The sequence below is a fragment of the Sebastes fasciatus genome, chromosome 15, assembly GCF_043250625.1.
Source record: "Sebastes fasciatus isolate fSebFas1 chromosome 15, fSebFas1.pri, whole genome shotgun sequence".
Taxonomy (NCBI): domain Eukaryota; kingdom Metazoa; phylum Chordata; class Actinopteri; order Perciformes; family Sebastidae; genus Sebastes; species Sebastes fasciatus.
In genome coordinates this window covers 16,764,573-16,780,662 of record NC_133809.1, presented here as the reverse complement: position 1 = coordinate 16,780,662, position 16,090 = coordinate 16,764,573, and the positions used below count along the sequence as shown (strand labels likewise).

Below are 16,090 nucleotides of genomic sequence, written 5' to 3'. Positions count from 1 at the left end.
AGCAGGTAACATTTACTACAAAGCTCCTGCACTCCAGAAAGCCTTAATAACAAGTGAGTCAGATCATAAACTGACAAAAAACCTGCACACTTTCATAAGGTCAAATTATAAGGCTCTCAGGATTTTTTTCACGATTGCTTTCCTAAAAGATTTAATCTAAAAACTGGAGGGGTTGAGAAAAAAATTGTGGATATGATGGCTCAGCAAGGAGAGACATTTATTGTTCAGTACAGTCAAAGCTACAATGCATGTAGTCACAATATCGGTTTCATATCGATATATTGAATGAGACTAAAGATTTCTTTGCTCAAAGATTGATTATAGGAATCATTGTCTTAATATAAGGAGATCATTTGGTGGTATCATATCTACAGCAAGCAGAGAGAAATCAGCACGGTGACCCCCATAACGACATCACTTATTCATTACATATCTCTGTCGATGCCAATTGGCCCTCAGGCTAATTGGCATGGACACATACAGTACAATATGGATAGCGAGCGACCCCCTCTTCTACGCACATACACCCTTCCCCCACCTCTCCTCCTCCTCCTCTCTCCACCTTCCTCAGCGCTCTCCAGTCCCGTCACTAATCCTGATCCTTAAAGGGAAACACTGCTTCCTTTTGGAGGAAAAGACTCCATAGGATACACAGGCGCTACCAAATGACAGAGGGAACACAAGCCTGTCCATATTTAATACAATTCTGTGATTTCCCCGACAGTGTAAGATCATATACTCCTGTATTCTGTGTAATTAACTAGGATATGTGCTGTTACTGATGTGCTGGATTTGTCAGCTGGAGGATGAGAGGGACAAGAACAGGGATAAATGACAGCTAAACAGGAAGAAATGATGATGGGATGGTTTAGAGGAAGAGTCGAGCAGAGTTAATCCTGCTATAGTGGCAGCTTTAAGGTCATGTTTTCTGATAAGAAAAATGTAAAATATTATCTTTCTTTTTTGTTTTATTTTGCAATATCATAATCTGAATCAACGTATCCTCATAAAACTGTTCGTATGTCATCTTACGAAAGGTTATTCCTCATTTTTCATGCGTTTTCCTACAAATGTCCAGCAACACGTGACGCACGTGTCAATTTCCCGCTTGTTACATGTATGAAGTATTTTCAAAATAAACCTCTGTCTTCAAAGGAAACAACTTGGATAGGTTTAGGCAACAAAACTACTTAGTTAGGTTTAGGAAAAGATCGCGGTTTTGGTTAAAATAAATCCGGAAATGGCGTAATTTAAGTACCTAAATTACGTGACACATAAATCAACATTGACTTCCGCTCTTTATACTTCCTGTTCATGATTACGGGGATTAAATTGATTTCGTGGGATATATACTGTATAAATTACAGTGCATTACTTTCGTAGCTACAAACGGTGTACGAGAACAGCCAGTCTGAATGTTAGTATGAGCAGTACCTCATAAATAATGAACATACTGTGAGAGAGAGGTTTTCCCTCTGATGTACTGTACTTTACAGTAGATTACTAGAGTGCAGGCGGTCAAGTGTAAACCTCTGATGTTACCTCCTCTGCCCCACTCGGCTCCACATCTGTATCTGAGCTTCGACAAATCACCACGTCCCGCTGTAATCTGCCAAAGCCATATTACACAGAGACGCCTCTATCCTTGGTATCAGCTGGCTTCTGATAGTCCCACTCATGCAGCCATTTAGAGATTAGCGCTCTCTATCCCTTTCTTCCTGTCTTTCTTTCTTTCTCACACATGCAACGCGTCAGATGGGATCCGTCCTGTGTGAACCACAGAGAGCAGCTGAGCGAACGCTCTGCAAGAAGCTCGCTCCTTCTTCCCAGGGAAAAGACTGAACCAATGAAAGATTGCTTAAAGGGTAACCAATCAGGCGTCTCTGCAAACAGCTGGCTCCAGAGAAAACACAGACAGAGGGCTGGAAAGAAGGAGACAGACGAGAGAAAGTGGGCAACTCCTAGAGGAGATTTTCCTCTCCCATTTTTCCTCGCTTTCTCTCCAACTTAAGTAGAACGATACTGAAAGGAATACAGGTTTTTTCTCGCAAACAACCCTACAATGCTGTTTGAAGAAGCAAACAGATTCTGTGGTCTGAACGATGAGCCAGGCTTTAAACAGAAGCACTAAAGCAACATGATTAAAGCACACTCCAAAACCATTTCTCTCTTTACTCACACTACTCCAAAAGACTAAAAAGAGACAGAGACAGAGGTGATGATGACGTTGGCTCACCCAAAATCGTCCAGGGAATACATGTCGCTGAAGAAGACAGCCCAGTCCTCAGGCGAAGGATGAAAGGAGGTATAAACGAAGAGATTATGGAGGAGAGGGGGAAGTGTCAGCCTGAGAGGAGAGAGCGGTACACATGCTGTCCAACGTTGAAGCAAACTCAACCTTTCCCCCCTTCTTCACATCCTCTGAAAACGCTCCATAAAAAAACAAAAATCCACTACGCCAACAGAGCAGACATAAGACTGAGACACAGAGAGAGAGTGGGAGGGAAGGAGTGAGCGAGAGAGAGGGATGAGGAGTGTTGCAACAGAGTAAGGGAATGTAAGAGAGAGAGAAGAACATGTGACCAGAGCAGACCAGTCATCTCTCTCCAATCTGAGGATTGTGGAGTGCCGTCTTTCAACCTCTAAGGAGGAATCGTTTCCACTGGATGGAAATTACATGTTAGCCTATATAGGAAACAGGAGTGCTTTCACAACCCGCCTTTCTACAGCGTGTAAAATTCAGCTTTAAATAGAATCCACAGCAACAGAAAAGAAAAATGCATGTAAGCTATAACCCCTAATCACCAATTAACTACAGAGCGGGAAACACACAGCAACACTTCATTCATTCAGCTTCATAAAAAGACACAAATTCCCAGCTCAAAAAGCGCACTACAGGAGCAGATGTAATGATGACTTTTAGATTGAAGCAACAAAGGATTTCATTAATCTACTGTAGAGTAACATTTGCGGTTTCCTTGTGGCTTTATCAGAATTTATCGTCGACCCGGTGGTCCATCTGGCCGAAGCAAACTTAGATTAAGCTTCTTTGCCACAGCGTGCCGAGGTGTGGGAAACAAACAAAGAGCAATGTAGTCCACAAAAAGATTAGGGGGTTTTGTGGGTTTACAAAATAGTAAGAAACATGCAACAGACCCTGGAAGGTAATTTAAAGACAAGATGACAGGGCTTGTATGGAATAGGCTACAGGAACATGCATCAAAAATGAGCTGCAGAAGCTAATGTAGGTATGTGGCAACGTACGTCCAAGGCCAAATTGTGCAAATGTGTCTCGAAACTACAGAACATGCAGCACAATGTTAAAATGGGGTTAAACTGCAGGATGCTGCTGCGCTGAGCTGCAAATGCTTTACACAGTGTGTGGTGGGGTCATCTGAAACAGCCTGTTTGACCTCCATCAAGCCAAAGGACACATGATGCACATCATTAAATCTCCAACAACACAAAGCTTGTGTGTGATGTATGAGACATGCTGGAAAATGACCAGATTAAAGTAAATGATGCATTGGGTAAAAGGGTTTGTGGTGTATAGTATATGGTTGTTTTTAGCGTCCCTTTATAATAAAGCCACGTCTACTTGCGACCTACAGTATATCGTCACCACTTCCATATGTCTGTAAACTAAGAGGGATCATTTTCCCATGTTTTATCTGAATTATTTTTAGGAGCCTGAAGAGGTAAAACTATCCAGTAATTCACAAGTGAAACAAAGGAAAAAGAAAGAGGATTTTTTGTTGAATAAAGATATAATATTGCGTAGGATTTTTCCACTTTCCTATTCTGAATCTTCTTGCAACCCCTCAGATTTAATTTGTAACCCCATAGGAACCACTGATCTAGAAAAATATGCAAATTCTGTATTCTCTCTATAAATGAAGTGGTCACATGACCTATAGACTTTTGTACAGTACAATGAAATACACTTCACTGATCAGTTGCTGCTGACACCTACAGGAGGTCGACAAAATAGCTTCAACACTACTTTAATTTTGAAGAAACTAAGTCCCTGCTGAAACATTGCTACAAAGGGAGAGTCATCTTAGAGTGCGTCCTCACTGCTGTCAGCTGTCTGAATATTGTATTATGATTTTCATATGACTGTTGGTTAATCCACAGTTTGTGTCTTTGCTTTTTGTCCAATGCACCTGCAGATCGGGCGTAGATAATTTGTCTCATTTTGCTTTAAACATGGCTAAGAGTCTACAGCCACACTGGTGGCTCTGTGACAACACAATGCTAACATGTTGATGTTTAGCAGATATAATGTTTACCATCATAACAATGTTTTCATTAGTGTATAATCACCTGAAGCTAAGATTTGTTGTGTTCTTGTTAGCTTAGAATAAACCTTCATATGTACATAGGGAGCGGGTCCTCTTCACGGAGTCCACCATGTTTCTACAGTAGCCCAGAACGGACAAACCAAACACTGGTTCTTGAGAGAGCCTTTGAATTTTGACGTTACCTGAAGGCCACCGTAGTTCTCCGACACGCTTGTGAAATTGCGGTAATGTGAGCCGCAGAGTGCAAAATCGTGGTACCACCAGCCGCCGTCTGACGTCCGTTGCTCCTATAGTACTGTTATTATGGTAAGGATGGTCTCTGAGCGAGGTGAACGGCATTGACCTTGAATGGCTATGTTTAGGAGAGGTTGTTGGGCAGTGAGTCTCGTGAGAGTTTTTGCAAGACAAAGACAGACATCGCCATCCATCCTAGTCAAGCTGCCAGCGTGCCTAAAAAAAGTCTTGAATACCAGACCTCTTAAACATGAGAAATGTTGCTACCAACCCCCAGCCCAGTGTAATTCTGATTTAGTTACTTCGCAGTTAAAAGTAATTTCCTTTACCCTACCTCTATCTGCTCTCCCTGACAGACTGAAACCCTGGAGAATGTGAGTGTTGTGGCTGTGCGCTGTGACGCCGGCTCACGTGGAGGAGCTGCTCTCTGATCAGCTTGGAGGGCAGCAGCAGCAGCAGCAGCAGCCTGCAGTAAGATGCATAACTCAGCATTTTACCTTCCACTGGCTGCACTCGCTCATTCTACCTTTCCTAGGATGAGTCATCACCACAACAAGCAGCTTCACAAATCATCCTGCATTAATAGTACAGGACGGGCTCTTTCACTGTTTCTCTCACCACTGTGCCTCTCGCTCACACACACATACATCCAACCTACCAAATGACAGCAGCCAGTGACAATGAGGAGAACATTAAGGAGGCATCACATAATGAAACCACTACTGTTACTGCACTAAAAATATCTCACATACACGCTCATGAGCACGTGCATGGACATACATAACCCTTACATAAATGCAGCAATGGGAGCAGTGGCGCTGAACAAATGATCTCATTGAATTAAATCTTCTTCTTCTTCTTCTTCTTCCATACTCAGCAGAAAGAAGGGCCGGGTCACCTTGTTGTTGCTTTGTGGAGATTTAAGACTTCCCTTTTGGGCTCGAGTCAAAGAGCAGATCTGCCTCTGGCAACAACAAACACACAGGATGGGACGCAAGCAGCACGGCTTTACAGAAAGGAGGAAACGCCGTGTTCATCCAACTGGACTGGAAGATATGAATCTTACATGTTTACAGTCTGGGAGCAAAAGAGTTCAGTTACTGGCTTTGAGCTGAGCGAGGTTATATACGGGAACTGGATCACAAAGATATCCAGATGTGAGAGCACCTATGGCGTTCTCTTTTTACTCTTATTCCCTTTCTCTCTCTGTCTCCTTTTTCTCTCTGACGCCACAACTAGGGCTGTGTATTGGTAAGAATCTGGCGAAACTCTTGACTTTTTTCATGCAATCAGAACAGTGGGACCTGCATTTGCATTTATCACAGTCCCTGTAACATCCAACATCATAGCACTACTTTTTGACAGATTACAACACTGCTATCTAGCGGTTGGGAGTTTAAGCACATCACAAAATGAACCACTGTCTACCATGAATCTTTGCAAGGAAACTATTAATTAAAAATCGATTTTTTGGAGTGTCAATACAGTATCACAAAACAAAATATCGCAATACTCAAGTGTAGGGCTGCACAATTAATCAAATATTAATCGCAATCACAATTTTGGCTTCCCACAATTAAATGAAGCCACCAGCTGGTGAGATGTTGAGATGTTTTGACTTCACTTCCCTTCACACATAAATATGATTTATAAAACCAATGTGTTTATGATTAAATTAAGAGCATAAAATTGTTTATATAGCCTCTTAATGTTGCTAATTTTAATCTCGAAGTGCACCAGATTGAAGCATTTAACTTCAAAATGTAGCTAACAAAAGGGGGTAGGGTGAATATTCCTGTGTTTTTTCATATTGCAATATATAGCAGAAAAAAAATATTGCAATGTCAGTTTTTTCCAACATCATGCAGCACTTATTATACATAAGCAGGAATGTAGCACAGCATGGAAGTGAAAACAGTGCTCTGTTTATTTTAATGTGAAAGAGCAATAAAAAATATGTTGTCGCTAAAATCAGTGAATGATGATGTCAATATTGATCAAAATAGTCGTGATAAGCATTTTGGCCATCATCGTGCAGCCCTACTCAAGTATATAGATATTTTCTTCCACCCCTAACCACAACTACACACCCAGACAGTCAACACACACACATGCAGACAGACACCGGTGGCTCCAGTAAAAGCAGAGGAGAGTGCACTGAGCTGTCAGAGTAAATCTGAAGCCATAAAACAGAATGGTGCAGGCTGCAGCTACGGAGACACTGAGGAGTCAAACTAAAGAAATATAAAAGGAGTGTTTCATAAATAGAATAAAACATAGAGACTGTGCTGCTGCAGCAGGAGAAGAAGATCTGGCCCCTCAGTATGCATTCTGCATACCAACATAAGCAGGGGAAAGTCTCAAAATACCCTCCACACAGGGCTTGGGTATACAATGAGGATTTAAACATGATCCATAGGCTGGATATGTGTGGATCTGTCATGGCTTATGTAGGTAAGTGTGTGTGTGTGAGGAAGGGGGGTGGTGGGAGGGTCTGATAACCTGCCTGGCAACCACCAGAATAAACACCCTCCTCCTCCTGTGATGGATATATGCACCCTTACTCATCCTATTCCCTCTCCTGACCTGCAGACACTCACACTAGCCGGTGCATCAGGACATCATAATCATATTTCAACCAGGTGTATGTGGAGAAATACATGATGCTGTCGTTTCCATGACAACATTATAGCCTGACTTTAAATCCTGCATTGAAGATACTAGGCGGGTCCAGGCGGTGACAATAGAGGGCTATAACAGAGGGGGAAAACAGCACAACTATACATATATATATATATATATACATTTATATATTGGGGAGCAGAATGGTAAAGGATATGTGGAGCTGAGGCCCAATGGGTGGGCCCTTGGGTGCTCACAATACAAGGAGACAAATGAGATGCTGCGGTTCTTCTCTGCATTATTGTATATTCTTATAATATAAAATGTATAAATGCAGTTGTATAGGAGGCTCATCTGTCATGAGGCGTCAAACAGAGCGCATGGTGCTGGCTTACCTCATTCTCTCGTCTTGTATTCAGCCGGAGATGATGGCACCGACGAGGCTGATGATGAACACAACCAAACAGTATTTTTCTGTATATATACAGAGAGATATCTGAGAGAAGCCCACCAGCTCCCACTTTAGTGTCCCTTATATATGCGCGTCTGTAGAGATAACACACACTGGTGGTGATGAGTCGTGCTTTAATAAAGCGAGGAGCGTGTTTTTTTTATGCCGTCCGCTTTGTGCTCCGTTGTCTCTGCTCTCCGCCACACGCGCCGCCGCTGCGTATCCGTAAACAGTCCATGTTCAGCCGGGCAGCTGCTCGGTAGAAGACGGTGAACGGTGCTGGTGCTGGTGGTCAGCCGCCGCCTCCCTCACGCCATATTTTCTTCCCATTCGGAGTGTTTTGGTTGAGAAGGTGGAGAGAGATTTTTTGGGGGTAAATGCTAATGCTGCGTGAGAAGAGAGAGAGGAGGAGGAGGAGGAGGAGGAGGAGCAGACCGGCTCAATGCTGCCGACCTGCGGCCAAGAGGAACACCTACAGCCCCCCTACCACCCTACTCCACCCTGAGATGACCAGTACAGCCACAGACACACTTGCTCTCATTTATTCTGGTCCTGTACATTTACATGTGAATTGTGGAAAGATGTCAATAATTTTATATTTGTTATCATTGTTATCATATGTTAATATTATATTTGGTTGCTATGATTACAGTGACAAAGACAGTAATGCATTTTTCCTTATTAATTTAATTTTAATTCTCGTGAAGTTCCACATTCACAAGTGTAAATTTACCCCCAAAAAGCCTAATTTCTTTGTATTTATGAAAGAAATGGAATTATATCTGTTAACAATTTCTTCCTCACAAAACAAAAAATTTAATGAAAACAATGAATGTATGCAATATCTTTAAAGTTTTTAAGTGAAATTATTGTCATACTCGCGTGGTCTTTTTTATATTTTATTATTTTTTAATTTTGTTACTGTGTGCTTTTATTTATTTTTTATTTTATGTTGGTTTTGTTTCATTTCTGTTGTCCTTTTATGTTTGGCACAGCTCTTTGTTTATGTTTTCGCTATGCTTCTTTTATATATAAATGTTTTTAATGTTTTCTGCTGTTACTATGGATACTTTCATTTTGAATTAATAATAATAAAAAAAAAAAAGTACAGCCACAGCGGCTAACAACTTAGCAAGCTAGCAAGTAGGTAACATAATGCCTTGCCGGTTGGGTTGGAGACGTGTAACCATGGATTCCAGTGGTGCCAACCTTCAAGTGACCAAAACAACGGCTTGTGAGAATTAATTTAAAGGTCCCATATTGTAAAAAGTGACATTTTCATGGCTTTTATATTATAAAGCATAATCCACAGAGAAATACACACAGCCCGTATTCAGAAACTGAGCTTTTGAAACAAGCCGTCAGGATTTCTGTCCATTTGTGATGTCACAAATCTACAATATTTAGACCGTTTCACAGTTTTCATCGTAAACATTCTAAATGTGTCCCAGTTTATTTCCTGTTGCAGTGTATGTGAATGACATCAGCTGACAGGAAGTAAACATGAACCCAAGCTGTTGCCTAGCAAAGCAATTCTGTTGCAATTCCATTGTAATGCACTAAAACGGAGTGTTTCAGACAGAGGGTAAATATAGCTATATCCAAGAAGACAGTATGAGGAAAATAAAGTTTTTTTTAAACATTAAAGCATGTAAACATGTTCTAGTAGAAACCCAAAATACAAGTATGAACCTGAAAATGAGCATGATATGTCCCCTTTAAAATATATTATTAGGCCTATAGCAAAGTGAAATCTTATACTTACATAATAAATGACATAATACTTACATAAATTGAAGCGTTACTGACGTTACAGAGCTGTCCGTCAACGTACGTTATGAATGTTGTCGTCACTACCGCATTGCATTGTGGGATATTTATTAATTAACAGTATTTAATCTGAAGCTGCAAAGTCACTAGTAACTAAAGGTATCAAATAAATGTAGTGGAGTAAAAAGTACAATATCTACCTCCGAGATGTCGTGGAGTAGAGGTATAAAGTAGCAGAAAATGGCAATACTCAAGTAAAGCACAAGTACTTCAAAATTGTACTTAAGTACAGTACATGAGTAAATGTACTTAGTAACTTTACACCACTGAGTATGTCCCAATACATAGTATGTCAAATGCAGTATGTCAGAATTACCAGGATGTCCTACTATGGGTGGGATGGGCATGCTTTTCTTGCTATTCTGACCCAAGATCCTCTGCACAGCAGATATATGAGCAAGAGGGTCAAAGTTCAAGGCACAATATTTTGCCAAAGTATTATGTACCAATTGTATGCATACTGCATGCAACAGTACATACTGTACCTTGTAGGGGCAGCTGCAGTACGTACTCAAAGTAAAAAGAAAAAGTATGCGATTTGGAACGTAGCCCTACTACTTCATCATAACATTGCGCCTTGAACTTTGACCCTCTTGCTCATATATCTTATATATATTGTATGTCCTGGTATTTTTGGCATACTGCATTTCACATACTATGTATTAGGACATAATAAATCATTTTCTGGCATAGTAAATAGTATGGTAGTATGGGTATTGGAACGCACAGCAAGTATTCCTATATAATGTCATAGTGGTTTATATAGAAGCTTTAAGGGTAGTATTTCACTAGTAAGATGCCCTTCCAATTTATTTATTTCTACTATATGGTCTTTTTTACGTATATATAAAGAAATATAAACCTTGCAAGAATATAAAATGCATTATATTTACACATACCATCTCTGAGGGGTTTTGATCAGACTTCCTCTTGAAATAAAGACTGTAAAATAGTCCCTTCCTGGACTACGCTGAATGGAAGCTATAGATATATAATTTGCAGACCTACTGTCATTGTCACTATTTTTGGATACACCACATGAATGAAATTTCATGTTGAATTTGTAAGAAACTTGAACTCCCTTTTTTAAATAAATTTCATTATTTTATTCTATTTATTTATTTCTCGTTGTGTGTGTTTTTGTTTTTAATCCTTTGCTAATTATTTAATATTTTTTTGTTCTTTTTTTGCTTTTTCTTTGTAAAACACAAAATGTCACTTGCATTGAACTTATCTGTAAAACTGTAAAAACTGTAAGACTGTAAAATAAAGAAACCAAAAAAATAAAAGGTCATAAAGTGGAAAGTATAAGACACAGCCTTATAGGAATTTCATGTTGCATTTACTTTCAGACAAATGTTAAAGTTCAATGGTATTCTGCAGCCCCTTAGTGTTTAAAGGAGTTTAGTGGTAGGACAAATCATGTTACATCCAGTCTGTAGAGTGCTGACTTTATATCACTGCTGTTAGATTTAAGTGTTTTCCTGATAAGACAACTCCAATAATCAGCCAACCGTAAAACACCAATATGCCTCATATATCAGTTATGGTCATACTAAAATCTGCTGAACCCCTGTCAAAAGAAATCTTGTTTATTCATGCATGTGTGTGATATTGGTTTTGCTGTTAACCGTGAGACGTACAGCAGGTGTACGAACAGAGCGCATCCTGGAAGGTTGAAAGCAGACTTCATTGGTTGATGAAATGCTCTGGAAAGTACTAAACGGTGATCTGCTTGTTGTATTGTGCAGGTAAATAGGCCTGCTGCATGTGTATCAGCCTGAAGCAGTGCATTATAGAAAAACAAAAACACCTCAAGAAGGTTCAGTTCAGTTAAATATCTTCTGATGGTGCACATCAGACGTAAACAGTTACAGTGTAATGGTCTCATCCTTCCTCTTCCTAAACTGATCCCGGTGCAGTAAAATGCAGATAGATGCAGATTTGAAAAAAGCTTCACATCATTAAAAAAAACAAAAAACAATACAGGCTTGCTTTTCATCTTCTTTGCATCTAAAGGCAAAAAGGAAAGACACAACAAGCCATCCCAAAATCTGAAACACTTTCAAATACGGTGTATTCACCCACGTTTTTGCTCATATCTGTTTCAAGCCTCTCAGTTTATTTACACGTATGGGACTAAACAGGGGATTATTGCAGGGAAAAACTCAAAGGAACTGAAATTGTCACTAAAGGATTGGACCAATAAATAATAAGAGAGGTGCCATTTTTTAAGACCTGGAAGCACGAAAACATAGAACATGTTCAGATAATGTTGTAGAAAATGGTTAAAATCGTAACTATTTTCTCATTTCCCTTAAAGGATCATAGTTTCAAATGGTGGGTAACGTCACATCTGACTGGACTGCGCTGTATTTAATTATCATGTCCACCAAATTCAGCATTTGCCTTGACTGTATAGGTTGTTTTTAGTCAATGCAAATGAATCAATAATGGTTGGACAACAGCTGAATCTGATATTAACTGTAGTTTTAGTGAGATGTGTTTAGGGCTCGTTCTGATCTGTTAATAACAGAGAAGAGTCCTGCTTCACTAGTGCTTTCCTGAGTTGTTAAATACAAAATAAAAGAAAGTTTAACAATTAGAAAATGACTAAGTTCTGTCTTTCCGTACACAGTTTTTGTTCCAAAGCTCTTGGATCTCCAGCGCGATGATATTCAGTCTGGAACCTCTTCATCTGTGGGAGGAGTGCGCACAATACAAGAACAGTGAAAGCCAAAACTATACCGATGCCTTCAAAAAGTCAGAGCCTTTGGTTCTGTTTAGCTGGATTTGATCCATTTTGTCTCATGTCATTGGTGACTTGGCTACAGTGCTACATAGAGGTTGTTTTTTTTTTACATGTAGTGTGACTAAAGAAAAGGTGTAATAATCAGGATTTTTGTATTTCAAGCAACCGCACATAACACCTCCAACAGTTCAGGAAGGAAAACTCGGGTTCCTCTTCTGTCAATTCACTTCAGTTCAGCCACTTTTTTTTTAGCGTTAATTAAAGTTTGGTTTGGTTCAGTTTAGTGCAGTTCACCGCAGGGTTTCAGGCCCCAGCAGCAGTAAGAAACCAACAGTATCCGTTTCAGTCGGCTCCCTCAGACTATCCTCCACTGCATCACGCTCATGTCCTTCCCTCCAGTTGACACCAGGTAGCCGTCATCATGCAGGAAGGTCACGTTGGTCACGTGACTGCTGTGGCCGCCATAAACATGGCTGGGAGCCTGAAAGGAAAAGCAAAAAAAATAATTTTGCCTTTCTGATAAAATCAAAGTTTTACAAGAGCTCCTTCTTGACGTTACTGAGATGTTGAATGACAGCACACAGTATCTTACCCTGAACTGAGAACAAGGGTATGAGAATAGGTGGACCTTCCCAAAGTCGTCTCCGGTAACCAGGAGGCTTTTATCGCTGGACCTGCAGACGGCGTTGATGTCGGTGCCATCTGAGCCGTCGGGCCACAAGCCTGAGGAGCAGAAAAGTCTATTGAATGTACGTTAAAACACAAACACACACCTAAAGAGGGAGAGGGAGGGAGCCTTCACTTACCAAACACCTGGAAGCCCAGAGGGCAGGTGTGGGTGGCCCACTCGATGTCTCTGGTGGTCTCCACACTGACCACCTGTTTACACACTGATGGGATCCCTGCGAAAACACACACAAAACAAATACATGTTTTAGCATAAATTAGTATCATGGGTACTGTTACTTTATTGTTTTTTATTTAGTCGTGAATGTTCACTGTTATAGGGAACTACTTAAAAGGCACAATGAGTAGGATGTAAAGACCGATACAAAAATAATCCCTCTCAATCATCAATCGTCAACCTTTGAATGTTGTGTTTACAAACCGCAACCAACAAATCCTACTCATTGTGCCTTTAAGATTTGAAACCAAGTTTTCAGCGGCTCACATCAACTCATTTTAGAAATAGAAATTGCATTAAAACCATCAAAACAACACAGTCATCATACTTACAATAGAGTATCTCATAGTCTCCTGAATTTGACACCAGGTACTGAGAGTCCACTGACCAGTCCAGATGGGTGATGAAACTAGAGTGGCCCTGAGATGAGATACAAAAAGACAGAGTTAGATAATTGACCTTCACAGTATTCCCGGAGTAGAGGCAATATGGTTTCTCAAGCACCAAAAATAATCCTAAAAATATGGATTGGATTTGCTACAGCAACCCTTAGTCATTATGTTTACGTAGAGACGCAGCACTGTATGACTCAGCTCGTTGTCATTTATCATTTTACAGCTTCTGCATCAACGCCACAGTGAGGACAAAGTGTACAGAGCCGAGGCCCAAACATAGAGCCGAGGAGGGAACTAAATATAAAGATGATGCCGGGAGGAACTAAAAATAATGGAGTCACGGATGAGGGGGGGATTATAAATACAGGTGCTCACCGAGCACTTCCCCACTCGGCTGTTCTTCCTCCCATTTTCCGCCACGGCGTAGATATAGATGTAGTTGTCGTGGGAACCGATGGCCAGGAAGTTACCATCTAAATAAAATAAAAGAAGGCAGGATGATCATTCGTAGTTCTTTGTAACAACTCTAATATTAGTACACGCTGTGCTGTACATTTCTAAATAACAAAAAGAAAAAAGTGAAAACAACACTCCGCATGTACAGGACAGTTATCAGCATACCTGGCCCGTAGCACATGACAGACAGCTGTTCATTCCCATCTGTGTGCACTGTGACCAGATCCTTAGTGTCAGTGTCCAGGACCAGCCACCTGCAGGACCAATAACAGCTCAACAATCTGCTCCAATGACTGTTTTCTCATCACTTTTTTAGTAGAAGCATGTGTCATGTAAACACTATATTTCTTCAGTGTTTTTGAGTGATGGGACCTCCTACCTGCCAGTCTGGGTTCCTATGGCAACCACAGCTCCAGACGGGTGGAAGCCTGCTGATTGGGCAGCATCCTGTCAGAAACAGGAAGAAGAGGATATTTAAAGCCCCTTCTCAAAAATGGGCTTTATGTTGTGTTTTCTATTTGTATTTATTTATTTAAACAATAAACAAAGAACAAACTCAACACTAGAGTCACATTGAAACAGACAAAAATACAAAATCAAACTAATAAATAAAATAAAACTTCACTGTGCAGAATGATGTGTGTGCAGAGTTTGACACTAAAAGGCTGTTTTCACATCTCACACTGAAAGGGGAAAGTTTCACCTTAAATCTCAGTTTAACAGATGTACGTACGAGCAGGATTTTGTGACATCACAACTAGTTTGGAAGCCAATCGTGGTCCAATATGCAAAAGATTTTATATGACATAACTCTGGTTGTTTCCATGTACATTTGTACGTTTTTAGTTGCTAAATGTGCAGGTCCTGTTGGTTCTCAAGGACATCAGAACTGATCAAATATTGGCCGATTCATCATTCATTCATTTGTGTGCTTTGTAATTCCCATGACTGACCCCAGAGGGCAGCGTTGGCTAAACTTACTTCCAAAGTCTTGATCCAGATGAGCTGATGGGAACTTGAGTCCCACAGGCAGACCTGCCTGTCATAACCACAAGTGAGGAACTGAGGCTTCTTGGGGTGGACAGCCAGACCCCACAACTCATCAGTGTGACCCTGGAGAGGAGAGGACAGCTTTTAATTCTTCGTCTGCTGCAACATCACAGCCTTTCAAATGAAACCTTCACTTTGTCCAGTACTACAACATCATAGTAGAGCTGCAAATGAATCAATTAGTCGATGAACAGGACATTAATCCGCAACTATTTTGATAATCGATACATCAGTTCTCTGGTTCCAGTTACTCCTATTGAGGATTTGCTGCTTTTCTCTGCGTTATTTATTTGTTAACTGAATAGTTGTTGGTTGTGAACTGTTGGTCAGACATTTGAAACTGTCACATTGGACTCTGAGAAACTGTGATGGACCTTTTTTCACAATTTTCTGACATTTGATAGACCAAGTAATTAATGGACCCATCCATCCATCCATCATCTTCCGCTTATTCTACCCAAAGCTCATGACCATAAGTCAATTAATGGATGAATCAAGATTAACCGATAATAGAAACAGTTGTTAGCATCTTAGCAAATAGATGGTTGTATCTACCTGCGTAATAGGCATGAATTCTCCGTCCAAACTGCCCTGCAAAACAAAGTGCTTGGTGGTCCCAATGAGCACAGTCTCCCCTCGGCCCTCCGCTACGGTCCGGATGGGACCAAACAACTCAGGCACCTGCGGAGGAAATAAAATAATAATGTAAACCATCTGTTCACCTGGGAACAACAAATATTTTACTGCATAATGTACAGCAAATAAGAAACGAGTGATCCATAATTCTCATCACTATAAATATCCATGAATCTCATTGAGAGCACAAACCCATCTCATCCTCTGTAATATTTATGATGTGGTGCAGCATTCAGAATGTAAAGTCCGCCGCCTCGGGCAGGACTGATATTTCTGGCTAATATAAGCAACCTACTTTAAAAGAAGGAGATGGATACGCAGCTTAACATTTTATTAAAACATGTGGTAATAGCAGATCAGATCGTTAGGACGCTGTAGAGCTGAGCATTAAAAACCCACGCATTGCTCTAATAAAATAGTTCATATAAGTATGACTTTTGCATTTTAGCCTTATAA

At 40.4% G+C, this 16,090-nt stretch overlaps 2 protein-coding genes across 10 annotated transcripts in view; both read right to left on the bottom strand.

Annotated features, from left to right (window-relative positions):
- evla (Enah/Vasp-like a) overlaps positions 1-8,122 on the bottom strand; it is a 47,123-nt gene extending 39,001 nt beyond the window's left edge. Inside the window, exons 1-2 of one of the 3 annotated variants that reach the window (XM_074660340.1) lie at positions 7,726-8,122; positions 7,556-7,603 (exon numbers count right to left, since the gene is read on the bottom strand). In XM_074660340.1, the coding sequence (XP_074516441.1) occupies positions 7,556-7,560 (5 nt within the window). In that variant the 5' untranslated portion in view covers positions 7,561-7,603; positions 7,726-8,122. Of the gene's footprint in view, positions 1-2,236; positions 2,550-7,555 lie in introns of those variants that run through there. The other 2 variants (XM_074660339.1, XM_074660338.1) reach the window with 2 other exon arrangements.
- A 2,639-nt stretch (positions 8,123-10,761) lies between these two features.
- eml1 (EMAP like 1) overlaps positions 10,762-16,090 on the bottom strand; it is a 61,036-nt gene continuing 55,707 nt past the window's right edge. For all 7 annotated transcript variants that reach the window (XM_074660534.1, XM_074660530.1, XM_074660529.1 and 4 more), the window contains 9 exons: positions 15,554-15,679; positions 14,930-15,061; positions 14,328-14,395; positions 14,114-14,202; positions 13,868-13,965; positions 13,430-13,517; positions 13,000-13,095; positions 12,786-12,916; positions 10,762-12,674 (listed from right to left, as the gene is read on the bottom strand). In XM_074660534.1, the coding sequence (XP_074516635.1) occupies positions 12,549-12,674; positions 12,786-12,916; positions 13,000-13,095; positions 13,430-13,517; positions 13,868-13,965; positions 14,114-14,202; positions 14,328-14,395; positions 14,930-15,061; positions 15,554-15,679 (954 nt within the window). In that variant the 3' untranslated portion in view covers positions 10,762-12,548. The remainder of the gene's footprint in view (positions 12,675-12,785; positions 12,917-12,999; positions 13,096-13,429; positions 13,518-13,867; positions 13,966-14,113; positions 14,203-14,327; positions 14,396-14,929; positions 15,062-15,553; positions 15,680-16,090) is intronic.